This window comes from Colletotrichum chrysophilum (assembly GCF_026319265.1).
Source record: "Colletotrichum chrysophilum strain AFK26 chromosome Unknown scaffold_3, whole genome shotgun sequence".
Taxonomy (NCBI): Eukaryota; Fungi; Ascomycota; class Sordariomycetes; order Glomerellales; family Glomerellaceae; genus Colletotrichum; species Colletotrichum chrysophilum.
Window position 1 is genome coordinate 572,692 of NW_026517290.1, and position 15,072 is coordinate 587,763.

Here is a 15,072-nt window from a genome sequence, read left to right on the forward strand (position 1 = left end):
ACAAGTCGCACATCATTCACACCGGGAAATCAGGCGAGTCCTGCGGCGAAGCGTGTGGAAATGGTCCATCACATCTGGAGCTGCGCCATGAACAAGGGAGATACGGGGACAGTCCAGTGATTCACTACGGGCTAATCGGCTCTTCGAGCCAGCTTATGAGAGATGCACGTACACGGGACCGGCTTGCGGCAGACGAGGACATATCATGTTTTGAGATGGGAGCAGCTGGTCTCATGAATGACTTCCCATGTTTAGTCATTCGGGGAATATGCGACTACGCCGACTCCCACAAGTCCAAGGCGTGGCAGGGTTACGCAGCCATGGCGGCTGCTGCATATGCGAGCGACCTTCTTCGCCAAATCCCGCTAAACAACATGGAGGCGGAAAGGATAATAACAGACGTTCTGTATGACAGTAAGTGCTCTCTGAAGTCCTGAATATCAAGCCTTGAGTAGTACCCAACTAACTGTCTTCTGTGGAAAATGTCCTAAGTCACATCAAGCCTGCCCAAGTTGAACTGGTAAGAAAGTGGCTTTCACCCACAGACGCATTTTCCAATTCCAACCATGCGAGAAACATCCAACACAACGGAACTATTGCATCGTTTCTGGACAGCCCTGCTTTCAACAGGTGGAAAAGTGAAGATAATCAACTTTTGTGGATTCGAGGGCATTCAGGAAGCAAGAACACCGCGATTGTCGACACGATTCAACATTGCATATTGCAGATAGATGACCCCAGTTGCACCATTCTCTCGTACAGGTTCAACAGCACAAGCAAGCAGAATGCTAGCTCTATGTTTCGGTCTTTTGCGTTTCAACTCTACACGCAGCAGGAACAAGCAAGGAAGGCCCTCGATAAGATCTACGCATCACACGATAACGGGCGGAAGCAGCCAGCAACAGACACGCTTTCTAGGGGCCTGCAGACAATGTTGCCCGAGGGGGAGCCTGTTTATCTATTCATCGATGCTCTGGATGAATGCGAACACCAGGGTGATTTTCTCGAAACATTGATTCCTTTCTTTTCCAGTCTTCACCTTCTTAACGTCAAAATCGTTGCCTCCAGCCGGCCAATGGGGGAGTTTGAACTCAACGTTCGCAAATGCCTCGGCGAATCGAATCGCGTCTCACTTGAACCCGAAAACGCCCAAACGGCTCTCACCGAAAGCTCTTCCAGTAGTGGCAGTCAGATATCTAGCCAGGGATCTGACAAGATTTCCGTCTCTACGAAGCCGTCTTCGCTTGAAGAAGACGATGAGGTAGTTGTCGAGGCTTACACAACGAGGCAGATCGCAAACACTTTCTACAATCACAAAAAGACCGAAAGTCGTTGTGATGACATCAAGGACGACATCAGATCCCTTATATCGGGACCTGAAGATATTCAGTCGCAAGATGGATCACACTCAACTCGCTGGAAAGTTAGAGAAGCTGCAGCGAATTACTTAGCCGAGATGTTGACCAGCGATTCCAAACTCGGCCCCTTGTATGAGAAAGCATGTAAGTGTTTGGGCGATGCACGCTTCGTTCGGAACCATACACGGTTGCTCAGGAGATACTACGATTCGCTGCTCTCACATGCTCCAACCCAGAAACAAGGTGCAGCGGTGGACTTTCTTAGGCCAAGATCTCACAGAGATCTCATCTCGAGAAAGATTACCAATAATGCGAGGAGGGAGATAGTTCCCTTGACCCTCCCTCAAGAAAACGAGCGAAACTTATACCTGGAACGCTTTCTTAACAAAGTAGACGACCGTTCAGATGTTCAGACAACTGCGCTTATCGCAGAACGGGAAACATCGCTGGATACTGATGAAGGGGCGAGGATGAGGATTCTGTGGATAGTGATAACGAGGAAGGTGATCACGAAGGACTCTCTTTCGTTGATCTTGATGATGCTAGAAGCTATTTCGTTTCTGGATTACCGCTCATACAATTCGAAGCCGAGTTTCGAGAGTTTCTTCATCCTTCTCCCAAGGGTGTTGTAGAGACGCAGGAGGAGACAGGGAGTCAAGGGCAGAAGGAGACAGAGCCAGTGGTGAGGCTTAATCCAATTGGATGGTTTTGCGACATTGTCCACTGGAAAGACAGATTATCCTCCTGGCTTTGCGATAAGTGGCGTCCACCAAAACAGGGGTATCTGAGAGTTCGGTACATTTGCGTGAGTGGCTGATGCTCGTTATGCTCCTTGTTACTTCTCACATGATTGAATCGAGACTGACGAGGTATTACAGGAATGTGGCGATCATATGTTTCTAGACGTCAAAGAGCTTAGCCCGGGTGGGATTCGGCGATTTTGGCGAGGCTTTGAGAAAGATGGACTTGCTAGGCTTCTTAACCCCAGTGATCCGATGACAGATCCAGACGTGACAGCGGGTGACAATTCTCGGAGTGGTATTTCTGCCCCTCCTCCCGCGCATCTTCGATCGGAGAGGGGCCAATCTACCTCATCACCTCATAATCCTGGACTGAGCAGTTCTCAATTAGGAAAAGGGCCGTCAGCACCGGTAAACGACACAGCTGAATCTGGGGAGGTGGCGTTAGCTCCAGGACAACGAAATACTCCTCAGTACTTGCTGTTGTGCGTTAACGAAAAAAGCCTGCCAGTGCTGGAGCACATTAACTGCGGCTGTCTCATCAATGACCAATTCCTTTTCCAACAGATCTTGGGGAGATATCAGACAATACGTGAGAAATCAACCTGGAGAATATCTTTGATTTTCCCAGCATTTGTGCGCGCGTTGGTAGGCAGAGTGGCAACCTTTCTCAGGAACAACACTCCATGCTGGTTGGAATGGATATTCCATTTCTTTCAGGAACTGTCTGAGGCTAGTCTTTACAAGATGAGCAAAGGCGACTACGTTCAGGTATGGTAACAAACCACACTATATTGCCGTGGAGTACTGCAGCTAATGTAATAATACGAAAAGTTCGAACTTGTGCCTATGGGAGCCGAATCTAACAATCCACAACATTTCAAATATGGGGAGTACCCCCCATATGTCGAAGTTGAAGGAAAAAGGTATTTATATAATCCAGTGCCAATGGATGTCGCCATAGATGGGATCGACTTGCCGCATCTGACGCGACCTGATCGGCGTCACCGGACCAAGTACTGGGTCACAAGGTTTCCAAAAAAGCTTCAAGGCCGATTGGAACGCCATGAAGACGACAATGGGATTGTCGTCGGTTGGGGAATCCGGACTCACGAGCGCCTTAACTGGCACCTCGTTTTCTCTCTCTTGTTTGTATCCCTCGTGGTCATCTGGGCGATCGTGGCCATTTATCTCGCATGCAAGGCCGATGACTCTTCGGGCTTTGGCCTGGGTGCTTTGCTTGCGGCATTTGCTGCAGTTTACGTGCCTCTTCAGTATCAAGCTTGGAAGGAGAAGCTCGATTGAGACTGTCTTAGATCAGTGTTGAGATGAGAAACCACACGGTCGGTCCTTCTTCATCTGTTGGTCGTATATCATACCTCCTTTTGACGCCCTTCTATCATCTTCATCTTATGGCTGGAGCACTCCTGAGTATCTGGTTCATTTCATGAGAACCTAAAATAAGTGCAGAAACCGAGACAAGCAGGCTACGTGCTCGATCACCGAGACAGCCAATGCCTCCCGACCGAGTGCAGAATTCCAGTCAAATTGCGGGGATGTCGCAGAAGATTATCGTACGCAGCGCCCTACTCGGGGCGGTCGCATCTGCAAGTCGAATCACCGACATCCAGCGCAGATGCCTCTGCGCACCGTCCGATGCCGGCAATTGACTTTTGAAGGATTCGGATTGACGTCTACCAAATGCCAAGGTGATCCCATGGTCGAACAAAAGTCTCGTTGGCGGTGTCCAATCCGAATCCTTCCAGCGCTCTCTCAGGCAATCCCGGCGAGAGTTCATCTCCCCCCCTCATATTACTTGAGACGAACGCCCGGCATCGCAGCGGGTAAGGCGGCAGGATACGGGACTTCCAGGATGAGCTGCAGGCTGCAATGCACCTCATTGAGAGGGGATGGTTGCACATACGGTGGTTGGGGCGACGACTCAGGTTCCTGCTCACCTTAGCGACTCCCCCAGAGCACCTCCAATCCAAGAACACAGCCCCTGCCAACACTGTCGATCCGTTAAAACTCCCCGCGGGCCGCGTGTCAGCCAGTATCCCCGAAGGTTGAGGTCGGGCGAGGTGGGCTGCTAATTTGGGTGTCCGGGGCTCCGTAGGGCACTGTGGGCGCCCGTTACACCAACAAAGGGCCGCTAAATGCAGGGGCGCACGTCTGCCAAGGCGCTACGGGGGAGGACCTTCAAAACCTCGACATTCCCGTCGTCGCAGCTGTTTCCATTCCGCGCTTCCTGGTTCAGCTAATACGGAAAAAACATTGTCGGCGCCGATTCAAAACATCTCTACGCCCCTCCTGTGCGCGTGCCGGCCCACGATATCCTGTAGAGACTACTATGCGCCCAGGACACGATGCGGGTCATCTCACAATGCGCTTCTTCCGTTCTTTCGCCGTCGGCAGCCTGCTGCTCTGCGGCTTTGCGACTGCCCAGTTCCCGTCCACGTCGGTGAACCTCACCACCATCACCTCGCCCGTCGACGGCAACATCACCGTCAGCTACAAGATCCCCAAGGGCGCCTGCAAAACGGCCTACGAGAGCCAGCAGCAGTACACAGGATGGGTCAGCGTGCCGGGGCCGTTCCCGGCCAACATGTTTTTCTGGTTCGTCGGCGCCCGCGAGCCCACGGACACCATGACGATTTGGCTCAACGGAGGGCCCGGCGTGAGCTCTCTGTTCGGCATGTTCACGGAGGTGGGACCCTGCGAGGTTGTCGAGAAGGGCCTGGACAAGTACGACACGATTGCGCGGGAATGGGGCTGGGACCGCGCCTCCAACATGCTGTTCATTGACCAGGTAAGCTCCAAGAACTATTCTCGTCGCACCCGCATGCTAACCGCCCAGCCCAACCAAGTCGGCTTCTCCTACGACATCGCCACCAATGGCTCGATGGACCTGTTCACTGCCAATCAGTCCACCCCGCCACAGCCTGTGCCGAGCGGACAGAACCCGGCGACATTCCTCAACGGCACATTCAGCTCGCTGAACACGAACAACACGGCAAACACCACCGAGACGGCCGCGATGGCGATATGGCATATGCTGCAGGGCTTCCTCGGCGCCTTCCCTCAGTACAACCCGCCAAACAACAGCGCGCTCGGCATCAACCTCTTTGCGGAAAGCTACGGTGGAAAGTACGGGCCGGTCTTTTCAGACGTCTGGGAGGAACAGAACGACAAGCGCGCGAACGGGACGCTGTCCGCTAACAAGACGCTCGAGATCCACCTGACGTCTCTCGGCATCGTCAACGGCTGCATTGACGACCAGATCCAGCAAGAGTACTACCCCCAAATGGCCATCAACAACACGTACGGCTTCAAAGCCATGAACGATGTCCGCGCCAGCCTGGCCAACGGTAGTCTCTATACGAACGGCGGCTGCCTGGACCTCATCCGACAGTGCCGCACGGCCAACTCTGTCTACGATGCTAACAACACTGGCGCGGTGAGGGAAGTGAACGACCTGTGTTCAAACGCGTATAGTACTTGCTTTACGAACGTCATGCTGCCGTACGCGGAGGCGGGCAGAAGCTGGTATGACATTGCTCGCGAGAACCCAGACTCCTTCCCCCCAAGCACATACCTCGAGTACGTGAATACGGCAGGGTTCCAGCAAGCCATTGGCTCTGTCGTCAACTTCACTATGACCAGTCAGGCGGTCTACAGCAGCTTTAGTGACACTGGCGACTATATGAGAGGTCCCCTGATCCCGAAGCTGGCTGATCTCCTGAAGCGAGGCATCCGCGTTGCGTTAATCTACGGCGACCGCGACTACATTTGCAACTGGCTGGGCGGGCAGGCTGCATCTCTCAACCTCGCCTGGCAGGCCGGGACCACGTACGGGCAGAAGTTCAGTTCCGCTGGCTACGCCCCCATCATCGTCAACGATTCCTATATTGGCGGCGTCGTTCGGCAGTTTGGCAACCTGTCGTTCAGTCGCATCTACCAGGCCGGCCACTCGGTCCCGGCGTACCAGCCGGAAACGGCGTTCCAGGTGTTTGCGCGCGTCATCCTCGGCACGTCCGTGTCGACGGGCGACCAAGTCAACCTGACCACCTACAACACCACGGGAGACTCTGAGGCTACGCACACGGACAAGCTGCCCGACTCGCCAAAGCCGACATGCTGGATCCGCTACATGGAGTCCTCCTGCTCCAGCGATCAGAAGAAGATGCTGCGAGAGGGGGAGGGCACCATCATCAACGGCGTGCTCTACAGCGCGGAGAGCGACTGGCCCCTGGCCACGAAGGCGCCCACGTCGACACAGCCTGCCGCTTCGTCTTCCACGACGGTCCTGACGGGCGTATTCACGGCCACGTCGACGCCCAAGAGCAGCGGTGCTATGCATGACCCGCGCGACTCGTTTGCTGCCTTGGTGGCATTCTTTGCTGGCGCTGTGTTACTCGGAACGGGAAGCATTTAGAAAAATTGACTCACTCCGTACATGACGGGTCTGGAAGGGATGGGAAGGCATCGGTTCGGCGTTTGGGTTTGGATAAAACAGAAAAAGGGCACGCAGCAGTGCTCGCATAGTGTTGCTGATGGCTTATGATACCCCTAATGATAGCTAATATTAACTAAAAACAATCTGTCTTTGGCATCATGATTCATGGGAACGACTGTGAGAGCTCAGACACGACGAAACATCACACAGCCTCAGTACCGCAGCTCTTCTTCATAGCGACGCACATGGGCGACGCATACAATGAAAAGACAAGATCCCGTAGGAAAGTCAAGACCTGGACGACTTCAGTTAGCAATTGTTTTCAAACCACGACTTTCAAAAACAACAAAATGAAGCGTCAAATATCAGTATGGGAGCCCTGTCAAAGGCACTATCATCAAAGCATATGGCTATGGAGACCGTCGTGAAAATTTTATGATCATCACATGAGACGATGGGGAGTGGGTTCTAAGAAGAAAAGTGTATGCTTACCGAGTGGTACATGCTCGTGAACGTGAACATGGAAGAGATCACAGCACTGGTGATCGGTTAGCCACCTGCATTCTCCAGACTTCCAAAGGCGTTGCATGTGAAGTGTCTGATCAGAATGACTAGTAGTCAACGTTTCTCAGCTTCGCCGTGAGGCTCTGACATATGCTTGTCTTTTGGTTTATCGTTCATCAGGAGAACGGAGCCCGGGAGGCTGGGTGTGAAGAATGATGGAACATACCCATTAGTATGGTTCCGGTGGAGTCTGAGAAATGAAAGTTAGCGATGTTCATGCCCATCTTGATAAACAATTGATTTTGTGAAGCCAATTCAGTGTTGCATGAATGGAAAGGTATAAAAGTTATCCGCATTGGGTAGATGCCCAAATCAGACTCGTCATCTAATAACTCATCACGAAGGCTGGGGGATGAAGCGAAAAGCGACCTACCATAACAACACCGGAACGGCGACTCAAGTCAGAGAGGCGATGCTCAGGACTTCCGACACTGTTGTTGGTCAGCCTCTGCTGCGCAAAGTCGTGGCCCGACAAGTTGAGTGTGCGGATCGAGGATCAGTGGGCGAGGTTTTCTAGGCCTGCCGCAAAGTGGCTTGTCTGCTCATGTAGCGAGTCCCATTGGGTACTCTCGGAGCCCAGTGCCGTTTCATCATACGATGATGAGGGAAGGGGGATGTGTTTGGTATGTACCTTGTCGGGAAGCTGGTGTCCATGTTAGCGACAGTTCAAGGTCGACGCGAGGCACAAAACAAGAGACAGTAGGGGTGAACAGTCAGAAACAGCCAGTTTTTATCGTCAATGGATTTCAGCCGGTAATTCCAACCGTGCAAAGCACGAAAAAATGAATCATCAGGTTCTTAGGGAGGCGGAAGAAGAAAATGCAAGAGCTTACCTTGGCAATCAGCCATGTGAGAGCAGCAACGTAGCCATGATGTGTCCAGCGTCAGAAGAATCTGCAAAAGCCTGCGTCGAGTCAGCGTCGTGTCGTTGCAAGGTGTTGAGCTCGAAACGCAATGTGAAATTGTCAAGGTCGATCAGACTGACGTGTAAAACAGAGTTTTCATTCCAGTGGTCAAAGACTCTAGTTTGCGGTGTTTGGTGTGTCATCAGAAGAGATTGGGAGGCGAGAAAAAAGCGCGACGTGCGCGCGAGCGTAGACTTACCGGACCATGCAAGGCTGCGAAGCCGTTGTTGGTGTTGTTGTTGGTGAAGAAAGATCGTCAGGTCGGGAGGAAGCGCAGGTTTTTTTTTTTTTAAAGGTCGACGAAAAATTGAGCCGCCCAATGTGGGGAAGAGCTGGAAAAATCCGACGCCCGCGGTCGGCCACGACCCACTTGAGCTGTTCAAGGTCACGTGCTACGCGAGGTTGTCGCGCCGGTGGGCCCTTTGACGTCGTCGCGTCATGAGCTGTATCCGTACTCAGTGTCCGAAGTGAGTGTGCGTGTTGAAAATGCCTGAAATCGCTGAAGGTGAGGCTTGATTTGCATGTAACGCGATAAATGTAGACTGACTCTCTCAGTTGCTCGGTGCGTGCACTTCTTGCGCCGTCACCTCTTGGGCAAGAAGATTGCTAGAGTCTCTGCCCCCGGTGACGCCAATGTGTTTGGAAAGGTCGGGACCAGCGGCCTAGCCTTCGAAGAGGCCGTCAAAGGCAAGAAGGTTGTGTCTGTTGGGAGCCAGGGAAAATACTTCTGGTAGGTCCAGCGCAGCCTCTGATAAGCCCTCTGGCTCACCCGTCCAGGATCACCTTTGACCAGCCACCTCACGCCGTGATGCACTTGGGAATGACGGGATGGATCCACATCAAGGGCGACAAGACCGCCTACACCAACTACTACAAAAAGATGAAGAAGAGCGAAATGGACACCTGGCCCCCCAAATACTGGAAGTTCTGGATCGAAACGGAGGGCGACCCCACAGTCCGGGCCGCCTTCACAGACCCCCGCCGCTTCGGCCGCATCAGACTCGTCGACTGCCCCGGCGCGGAGATCCGGAATCACTCCCCGCTCAAGGAGAATGGCCCGGACCCCGTCGTCGACGTCGACGTCTTCACGGAGGACTACTTCAAGCAGATGATGCAGTCCCGGCACGTCCCGGTCAAGGCGCTGCTGCTGAACCAGGCCAACATCAGCGGCATCGGCAACTGGGTCGCCGACGAGGTGCTGTATCAGGCGAAGCTGCACCCGGAGCAGTACTGCGACGACTTTACGAAAGCGGAGATTCGGACGCTGTACGAGAAGATCCGCTACGTGTGCCAGACGGCCGTCGACAAGCTGGGAGACTCGGATGAGTTCCCCGATGATTGGCTGTTCAACCATCGCTGGGGCAAGGGCAAGGGTGACGGTGTATCCAGTGTCTCGCCGAATGGGGAGAAACTGGCTTTCATCACGGTGGGCGGGCGAACTAGCTGTTACGCGCCGGAAAGGCAGAAAAAGACGGGCCAGGTCGCAGTTACGGCAAAGGAGGCGAAGGAGGCGAAGAGAGCGGCAAAGAGGGCGGTAAAGGAGGAGGAGGAGGCGGAGGTTGAGGAGAAGCCGAGTAAGAAAGCCAAGCCTTCCAAGGCAAAAGTAAAGGAGGAGTCTCCAGAGCCGGCTGTCGAAGCTCCAAGCAAGAAACAGCGGGGTGTAGCAACCAAGGCAAAACCCAAAGCCCCGCAGGTCAAAAAGGAGGAGGAGGTCGTTGGTTCTGGCAGAAGAAGGTCACTACGATTAAGGAATTGAACTATCGAGCCGGCGATCGATTAAAGTTACACTCCTCACGGCTCCGACTCCACATCCGGCGGGAACGTCCCGAACAGTGCCATCAAGTGCGCCGTATTCTCCCGCGACAACTTCTTGCCCTCTTCGATGGACTTGCCCATCATGCGGAAATCTGTACAGTTAGCTTGCCCATCGGTCTCCCGGGACGCTTTACTCACAGTCCATGTAATACCCTATCTCAGTCAGCGTCACTGTTGCATATCACAACTGGAAGCAACTTACCAGGGGTAGAGGTCATGAAAAACTCCGCAGGCTCCGTCTCTGACGGGTTGGCAAACGTGTGGATCGCTCTCGGCGGAACGACCATCAGTTCTCCCTCCTTGGCGTCGAGGTCGCCCTCGGGCGTCTTGAAGCGAATCGTCCCTTGACCAGTCGTGAGCGTACACTCTCCAACATCTCAAATGACAACCCACCCTTGGTCACGAAGAAACATTCATCGTGGAATCGATGCCAGTGCATCGGTGGCCCAGACGTCCCAGGCGGCAGTCCCAGCGTCATGCACCCGATGCGGTTGTCCGTGTTCGAGCCGTCCTCATAGATGTAGATGGTCATCGGGCCCAGGACGAGCTTTTCGGTGTTCTCTTTGTTGCACAACCTGACTGGCACGGGTCCGCGGAGAGGCATCTTGTCTGCTTGATTTACTCAGGATCTTACAATTCTTGATTAATGAGATGTGTGGATTAACATCTGCAATGGGAGCTGACGTTCAGAAGCCTTCGGACTTCCGAATATACAGTTTCGTGGCCAATCATATGGGATGAGATGCGGTAGGCTTAGGTAATACAGAACGCCTCCATGTGAGACACTGTTATGGTTTAGGACTAGATGAGTTGAAAGTCATTCTTTGTCACTTCTCGGGAGATGCACCACGGGGTTGCGATGAGAGAGTCAAGCTTATTGTGGCTATTGCTTGGCTAGCGCTGGTTTGGCGGACGTAGCTTGCTTGCAGGTATTTTATGACGCGGACAATCCGTCAGAGGAGGGGTTAGAAGAACACATGGGGGAGCTTGACCAGCTGAACTTGTTGTCAACGCAGAAAGCTATTGTTTCGGTGCGTCCGAGGGCACAATGCAGCCGCACAGATCTCTGCTCAAATAATACTTGTTCATTCGTGGACGGCCTGGGCCTTTGTGCTATGTATCCCATGTCGTCATGATCAAAATATCATGGCTAGTTCGTCAAAATGCCTGTCCAACACCTACCCCAGTCAAGGCCGATGCCGACTGGGATTGCAAACGCCATTCCCAAATGCTTGCTTTGCGAGTTTGTGTCTGTAAAACAAAACGCTGCCACCCATGAACCTCCAGTGAGGCGGGGGGGATGATATCCTTAACACCTAATAGTGATCCGATATCCATGCATCGCTTTTTTGTGTGTCGCTCCTTGTGACGCCGAATAGCAAAAAAAATCAACAGTTGTCGTGACCGGGAGATGCCTGAGCTCTAACTCATATGCGTGTCTGGGTATCGTAAATGCCTAATAGCAAGATGCCGCGCTCGTAAGATGTCGTAATGTCGCCGTATATGTTGACGTAAAAGGTTGTTGACAGTAGGAACGACCGGTCGAGTCAGATCGGACGGTCGGAAGTGTACGAGAATCGAAAAGTGTTCAGTCCTCCCGCTCCACCTGGAAGCCGACAGAGTACCGGAAGCCGGGGGAATCCCATCGGACGGGGATCATTGTGAGGATGTTGACAAACGGAGTGCCGTCCTTCTTGAAGTTGAGTACCTCGAGCTGAACCTCGGTGTTCGCCTCTACAGCCTTCTTCATCTTCTTGATGGTGGACTTGTCGACGTGCTTGCGTGATGACTCCTTTCGTACCTTGCCCCCAGGTGCCTGAAGGAAGCGGCAGTTCTTGCCCATGATTTCCTTGTTGGAGTAGCCGGTAAGCAGGCTGAAGTGCTCGGAAGCGTATACGATGGGGCAGTCGGGTTGCTCCAGGTCGCAGAGGAGCAGGGCAACGGAACAGTCGATAGCACCGAGTTGCACTTGTGGGTTGGGTCTGCCGGCAACGCGGAGCTGGTACTGTTAGACGTGGTATTTGCGTAAAACAAGAGTAAACTCACGAGAATGCTCATCATGTCGAACCCACTAGGAGCGTAGAGGCCGGGGTACATGACGGGGTCGGCGGCGGCAGAGGGTTGCCTCCATCCTGAGGTCGTCTTGCCCTTGGAGTTTTGTTCCGTCTCCTCGGAGAATTGATACTATGCAAGTTAGTAAAGAAAGCTTGGCGAGATTCCCGATCCACGTACCTGCAACGCGCAGGATTCCCACGGGTTCATTGTGCTTGGATTTTGGTAGTGCGCTCGAAATGACAGAATTCGCTCTGTTTCGGCTTGGATGTAGGCGGCGGGATATTGAAGCTCCTGGCGAGACATGATGAAGGTCGGCAGCACGATTCGTGATTATAAGGCGGCAATGAGGTAGTGAAAGTCGATGGACCTGTCCGGGGTCTCGAATGGGTCGGGCTGCGGGAGCCGGGCCTCGAGGCAGTGTGATGTGAAGTGACAGGGTAATTAGGCGGTTTGCATTATGCGGCTGGATGCGTTGGCAGGAAGGCGGCAGGAAGCTGGATATTGTTGGTTCGAAGACCAGCAATAGAATTCTCAAAAGAACTGGAAAAGGTGACAGGTCGTTATGAGGATTGCAACGGTGCAGGATGAGAGAGCCAACACGGAGTATGATGGCTGACTACAGAACGTCAAGAGGCGGGCGTGTATGGTTATGTGACAGAGGAGCACCAGGCAGGAGACGGGTACTTGTGGTAATTCGGTTACTGGTGGTGTGGGAATGAAGATACCGTTGTTCCATGGGAAGCGGAGCGATCGTTCATGTCGTTGGGCTGATCGCGAGTCGATGCAGTAGACTCAGTGATCGGGGAGGGAGGGAGTGGGGATAGTAAACGGGAGGCCCAGCGGTAAGGGTCTGCGTCTGCCTTTGCGTCTCCCGCTGATCGGTAAAGAGCGTCCGACGGCTAATAGGAACCTCCTTCGCCCTAGCTTCTTCGCAGAAATATACGACTTGGGGCCAATGAGCGGGACGCCGGGCAGGGTGCCACTCGAGAGCAGAGTATATTCATCCAATCCAAGAGGGGGACAAGCTGTTCGATGAGCGATGGGCATTACATCAACGGTGGTGTCCTGACGAGTCCCATGTCGACGGTTCGCCCAGCTGTCCATCCACTTTTGCATGCTCTGCAAGGGGTTTGCCGTTGATGGCGTGGGAGAGCCGGAGAGGGGACTGCGGGGTGTGCAATGATGGCCACGAGCGTCATGCCTGGATGGAAGCGGCGTTTGAAAGGTTCCATAACGGCAGCCTAACAGCTCATCGCTGTGATGTGGTGTGAGGTCCCAGCGATCGGGGATGGTGGAATATGGCTTCGTGTTAAGCTCATGTCAGGGCCAGTTCGTGGCTTGGATCGTGTCTCGGTAGCATTCTCTGCTGCCGGCCTGATGGTTGCTGGAGCTGTTGCAGAGTGAGTGCGCCTGTGGCCCACGGGGGACCGCCGAACGCGGTGTGGGTGTTGGGCACCAGTAACAGAGAGGTGGGTGATGAGTCGGAGCGAAATCCGATGCCTCGATGCTCAGATTTGCGTTTGGCTCCGCGATCACGGCGATCGACGCAACGGCTTTCCCACAATCTCGATTTGGACAGACCCCTGCAGCCCACCCAAAGTCCCTCGGTTGGCTGCTGGAAGCGCATTTTACCCAACTTTGCCCTTTTGCCCATGCCGATTGCTGTCTATGTCTGCCGCGAGCGTGGCCTGTTTTTCTGAAGAATTTAGAATCAGCCATCGCGGCATCCTCTGCCCATCCTATCTCCCGTGCCCCCCTGCCCGTTGCACGGCGTGCGGCGTAGACATTAGACTTTGTCCTGACAGCCCGCGAGGTCGGTCACGCAGCTGAAAATGGGTCCATTGCATCGTCATTGTAGAGCAGAGATCAGAGTTGCAATGCATTCTTGTCCAGTCCGCGTTTCAGCATCGGGACGGCCGGCCGGAAAGGGGACGATTGAATTTCGAGAATGACTGCTTTGTGAATGATGAATATGTCCATCCGCAGGCGTGGTGCGTGCTGACAGCAATCGTCCGTGTTAGGGGTGTTTGGTACATCGAGATCGCTCACATTCTCACCCCCAGCAATCCGGCGAGTTGCCGGAGGCTGGTTGCAGCCTACGTTGCTCGCTTCGGTTGGCAAGGGGCCTAGAACGTAGCCTCTAATGCCTGCTCGGTGCTGATGAATCGATTGAAAAAAAATCGGCCGAGAGACAAGGGCGGACAAATGTACGGTGAATCTGGTCGTTGAGCCAGCGTGACAATGTCAGGGATGGTGGATAATTTCTTATTTTGCGAGCCAGCAGCGTCGTCTGTTGACTTTGACAGCATGCGGGTCGGCCCAAGAATGGCCTCAATCACCTCATTCAATGACCGTCTCTGCGTGATCGTGATGCCCCGATTGTGAGCCCCCCGGAGAGGAGTCCCCTATCGCATCGCATCCGAACCCGCACTCCGCATCCGCCGGGCTGGATGGGCGCCTGGGCTGGGTATCGGTAAAGCATTCCCCACCGAATCGAGAGTCAACCGGTGTGTGTTAGATGCGTCGACGCAGCTATGTGCTGGCATCACGGCATTGGCAGCAGAAGGCAGACGGGCAGCATCGATAGATTGACGTCGGGCGATGGGGGTCTCAATCGAAGACACTCCCGGCTTTGAGGCTGACTCCGACGCACTTCTCAAAGCCCGCGAAACGACGGCCAACCTCGTGCAAACCAACCACAACCCACGCCCTGCTTCTGTGTTTCGACGAACACTGGGCCCTTTGGGTGTCTCTCGGAGCCGTCCACTGCGTCGGGGGGCAGCCAGTAACGTAACCGCGAACCGTTCGGTTAGAACACGAGACGGGCTTGGCGCATGCGCCGCACATGCCCGTTGCGAGGGGATGCAAGAACATCGATGCGGCAGCATGGAAATCTGGAAATCGGGAATCCTGGGGACTGACGCACATCGAGAAAACGTGTGGCATCGTGGCTGTCGACGGAGATCGCGATTGGTGGCTGCGGCTGGTTGCAGCTGGTTGATCTGGATTGCCAGCTGGGTGGGTTACATGCATCGAGAAAAGGCGTATTACATAATCCGCTTTTCTGTCAGCATCTCGATGAAGAAAGTGCTCAAGCTGGAATCCTGGAACCAGTTCCGATGACATGGAGGTTCTCATTGGACGTGTCCTTGGTATGAATAGGTACGACAGTACTATGC

At 53.8% G+C, this 15,072-nt stretch overlaps 4 protein-coding genes across 4 annotated transcripts; 2 read left to right on the forward strand and 2 right to left on the reverse strand.

Moving 5' to 3' along the window:
• Nucleotides 1–4,481: 4,481 nt before the first annotated feature.
• COL26b_000825 (uncharacterized protein) lies at nt 4,482–6,533 on the forward strand (the record flags this gene model as incomplete). Its single annotated transcript, XM_053173789.1, has 2 exons — nt 4,482–4,907; nt 4,956–6,533. 2 exons carry the CDS (start codon nt 4,482–4,484, stop codon nt 6,531–6,533), a joined length of 2,004 nt encoding a protein of 667 aa, XP_053042346.1.
• Nucleotides 6,534–8,509: 1,976 nt separating this feature from the next.
• On the forward strand, nt 8,510–9,779 carry COL26b_000826 (uncharacterized protein; the record flags this gene model as incomplete). Its single annotated transcript, XM_053173790.1, has 3 exons — nt 8,510–8,528; nt 8,579–8,753; nt 8,801–9,779. 3 exons carry the CDS (start codon nt 8,510–8,512, stop codon nt 9,777–9,779), a joined length of 1,173 nt encoding a protein of 390 aa, XP_053042347.1.
• Nucleotides 9,780–9,814: 35 nt separating this feature from the next.
• Nucleotides 9,815–10,442, reverse strand: COL26b_000827 (uncharacterized protein; the record flags this gene model as incomplete). Its single annotated transcript, XM_053173791.1, has 3 exons — nt 9,815–9,930; nt 10,041–10,181; nt 10,232–10,442. The coding sequence occupies 3 exons, from the start codon at nt 10,440–10,442 to the stop codon at nt 9,815–9,817; spliced, it is 468 nt and encodes a 155-aa protein (XP_053042348.1).
• Nucleotides 10,443–11,426: 984 nt separating this feature from the next.
• Nucleotides 11,427–12,100, reverse strand: COL26b_000828 (uncharacterized protein; the record flags this gene model as incomplete). The annotated part of the gene is made up of 3 exons (XM_053173792.1): nt 11,427–11,843; nt 11,885–12,022; nt 12,071–12,100. 3 exons carry the CDS (start codon nt 12,098–12,100, stop codon nt 11,427–11,429), a joined length of 585 nt encoding a protein of 194 aa, XP_053042349.1.
• Between the last annotated feature and the right edge of the window lie 2,972 nt (nt 12,101–15,072).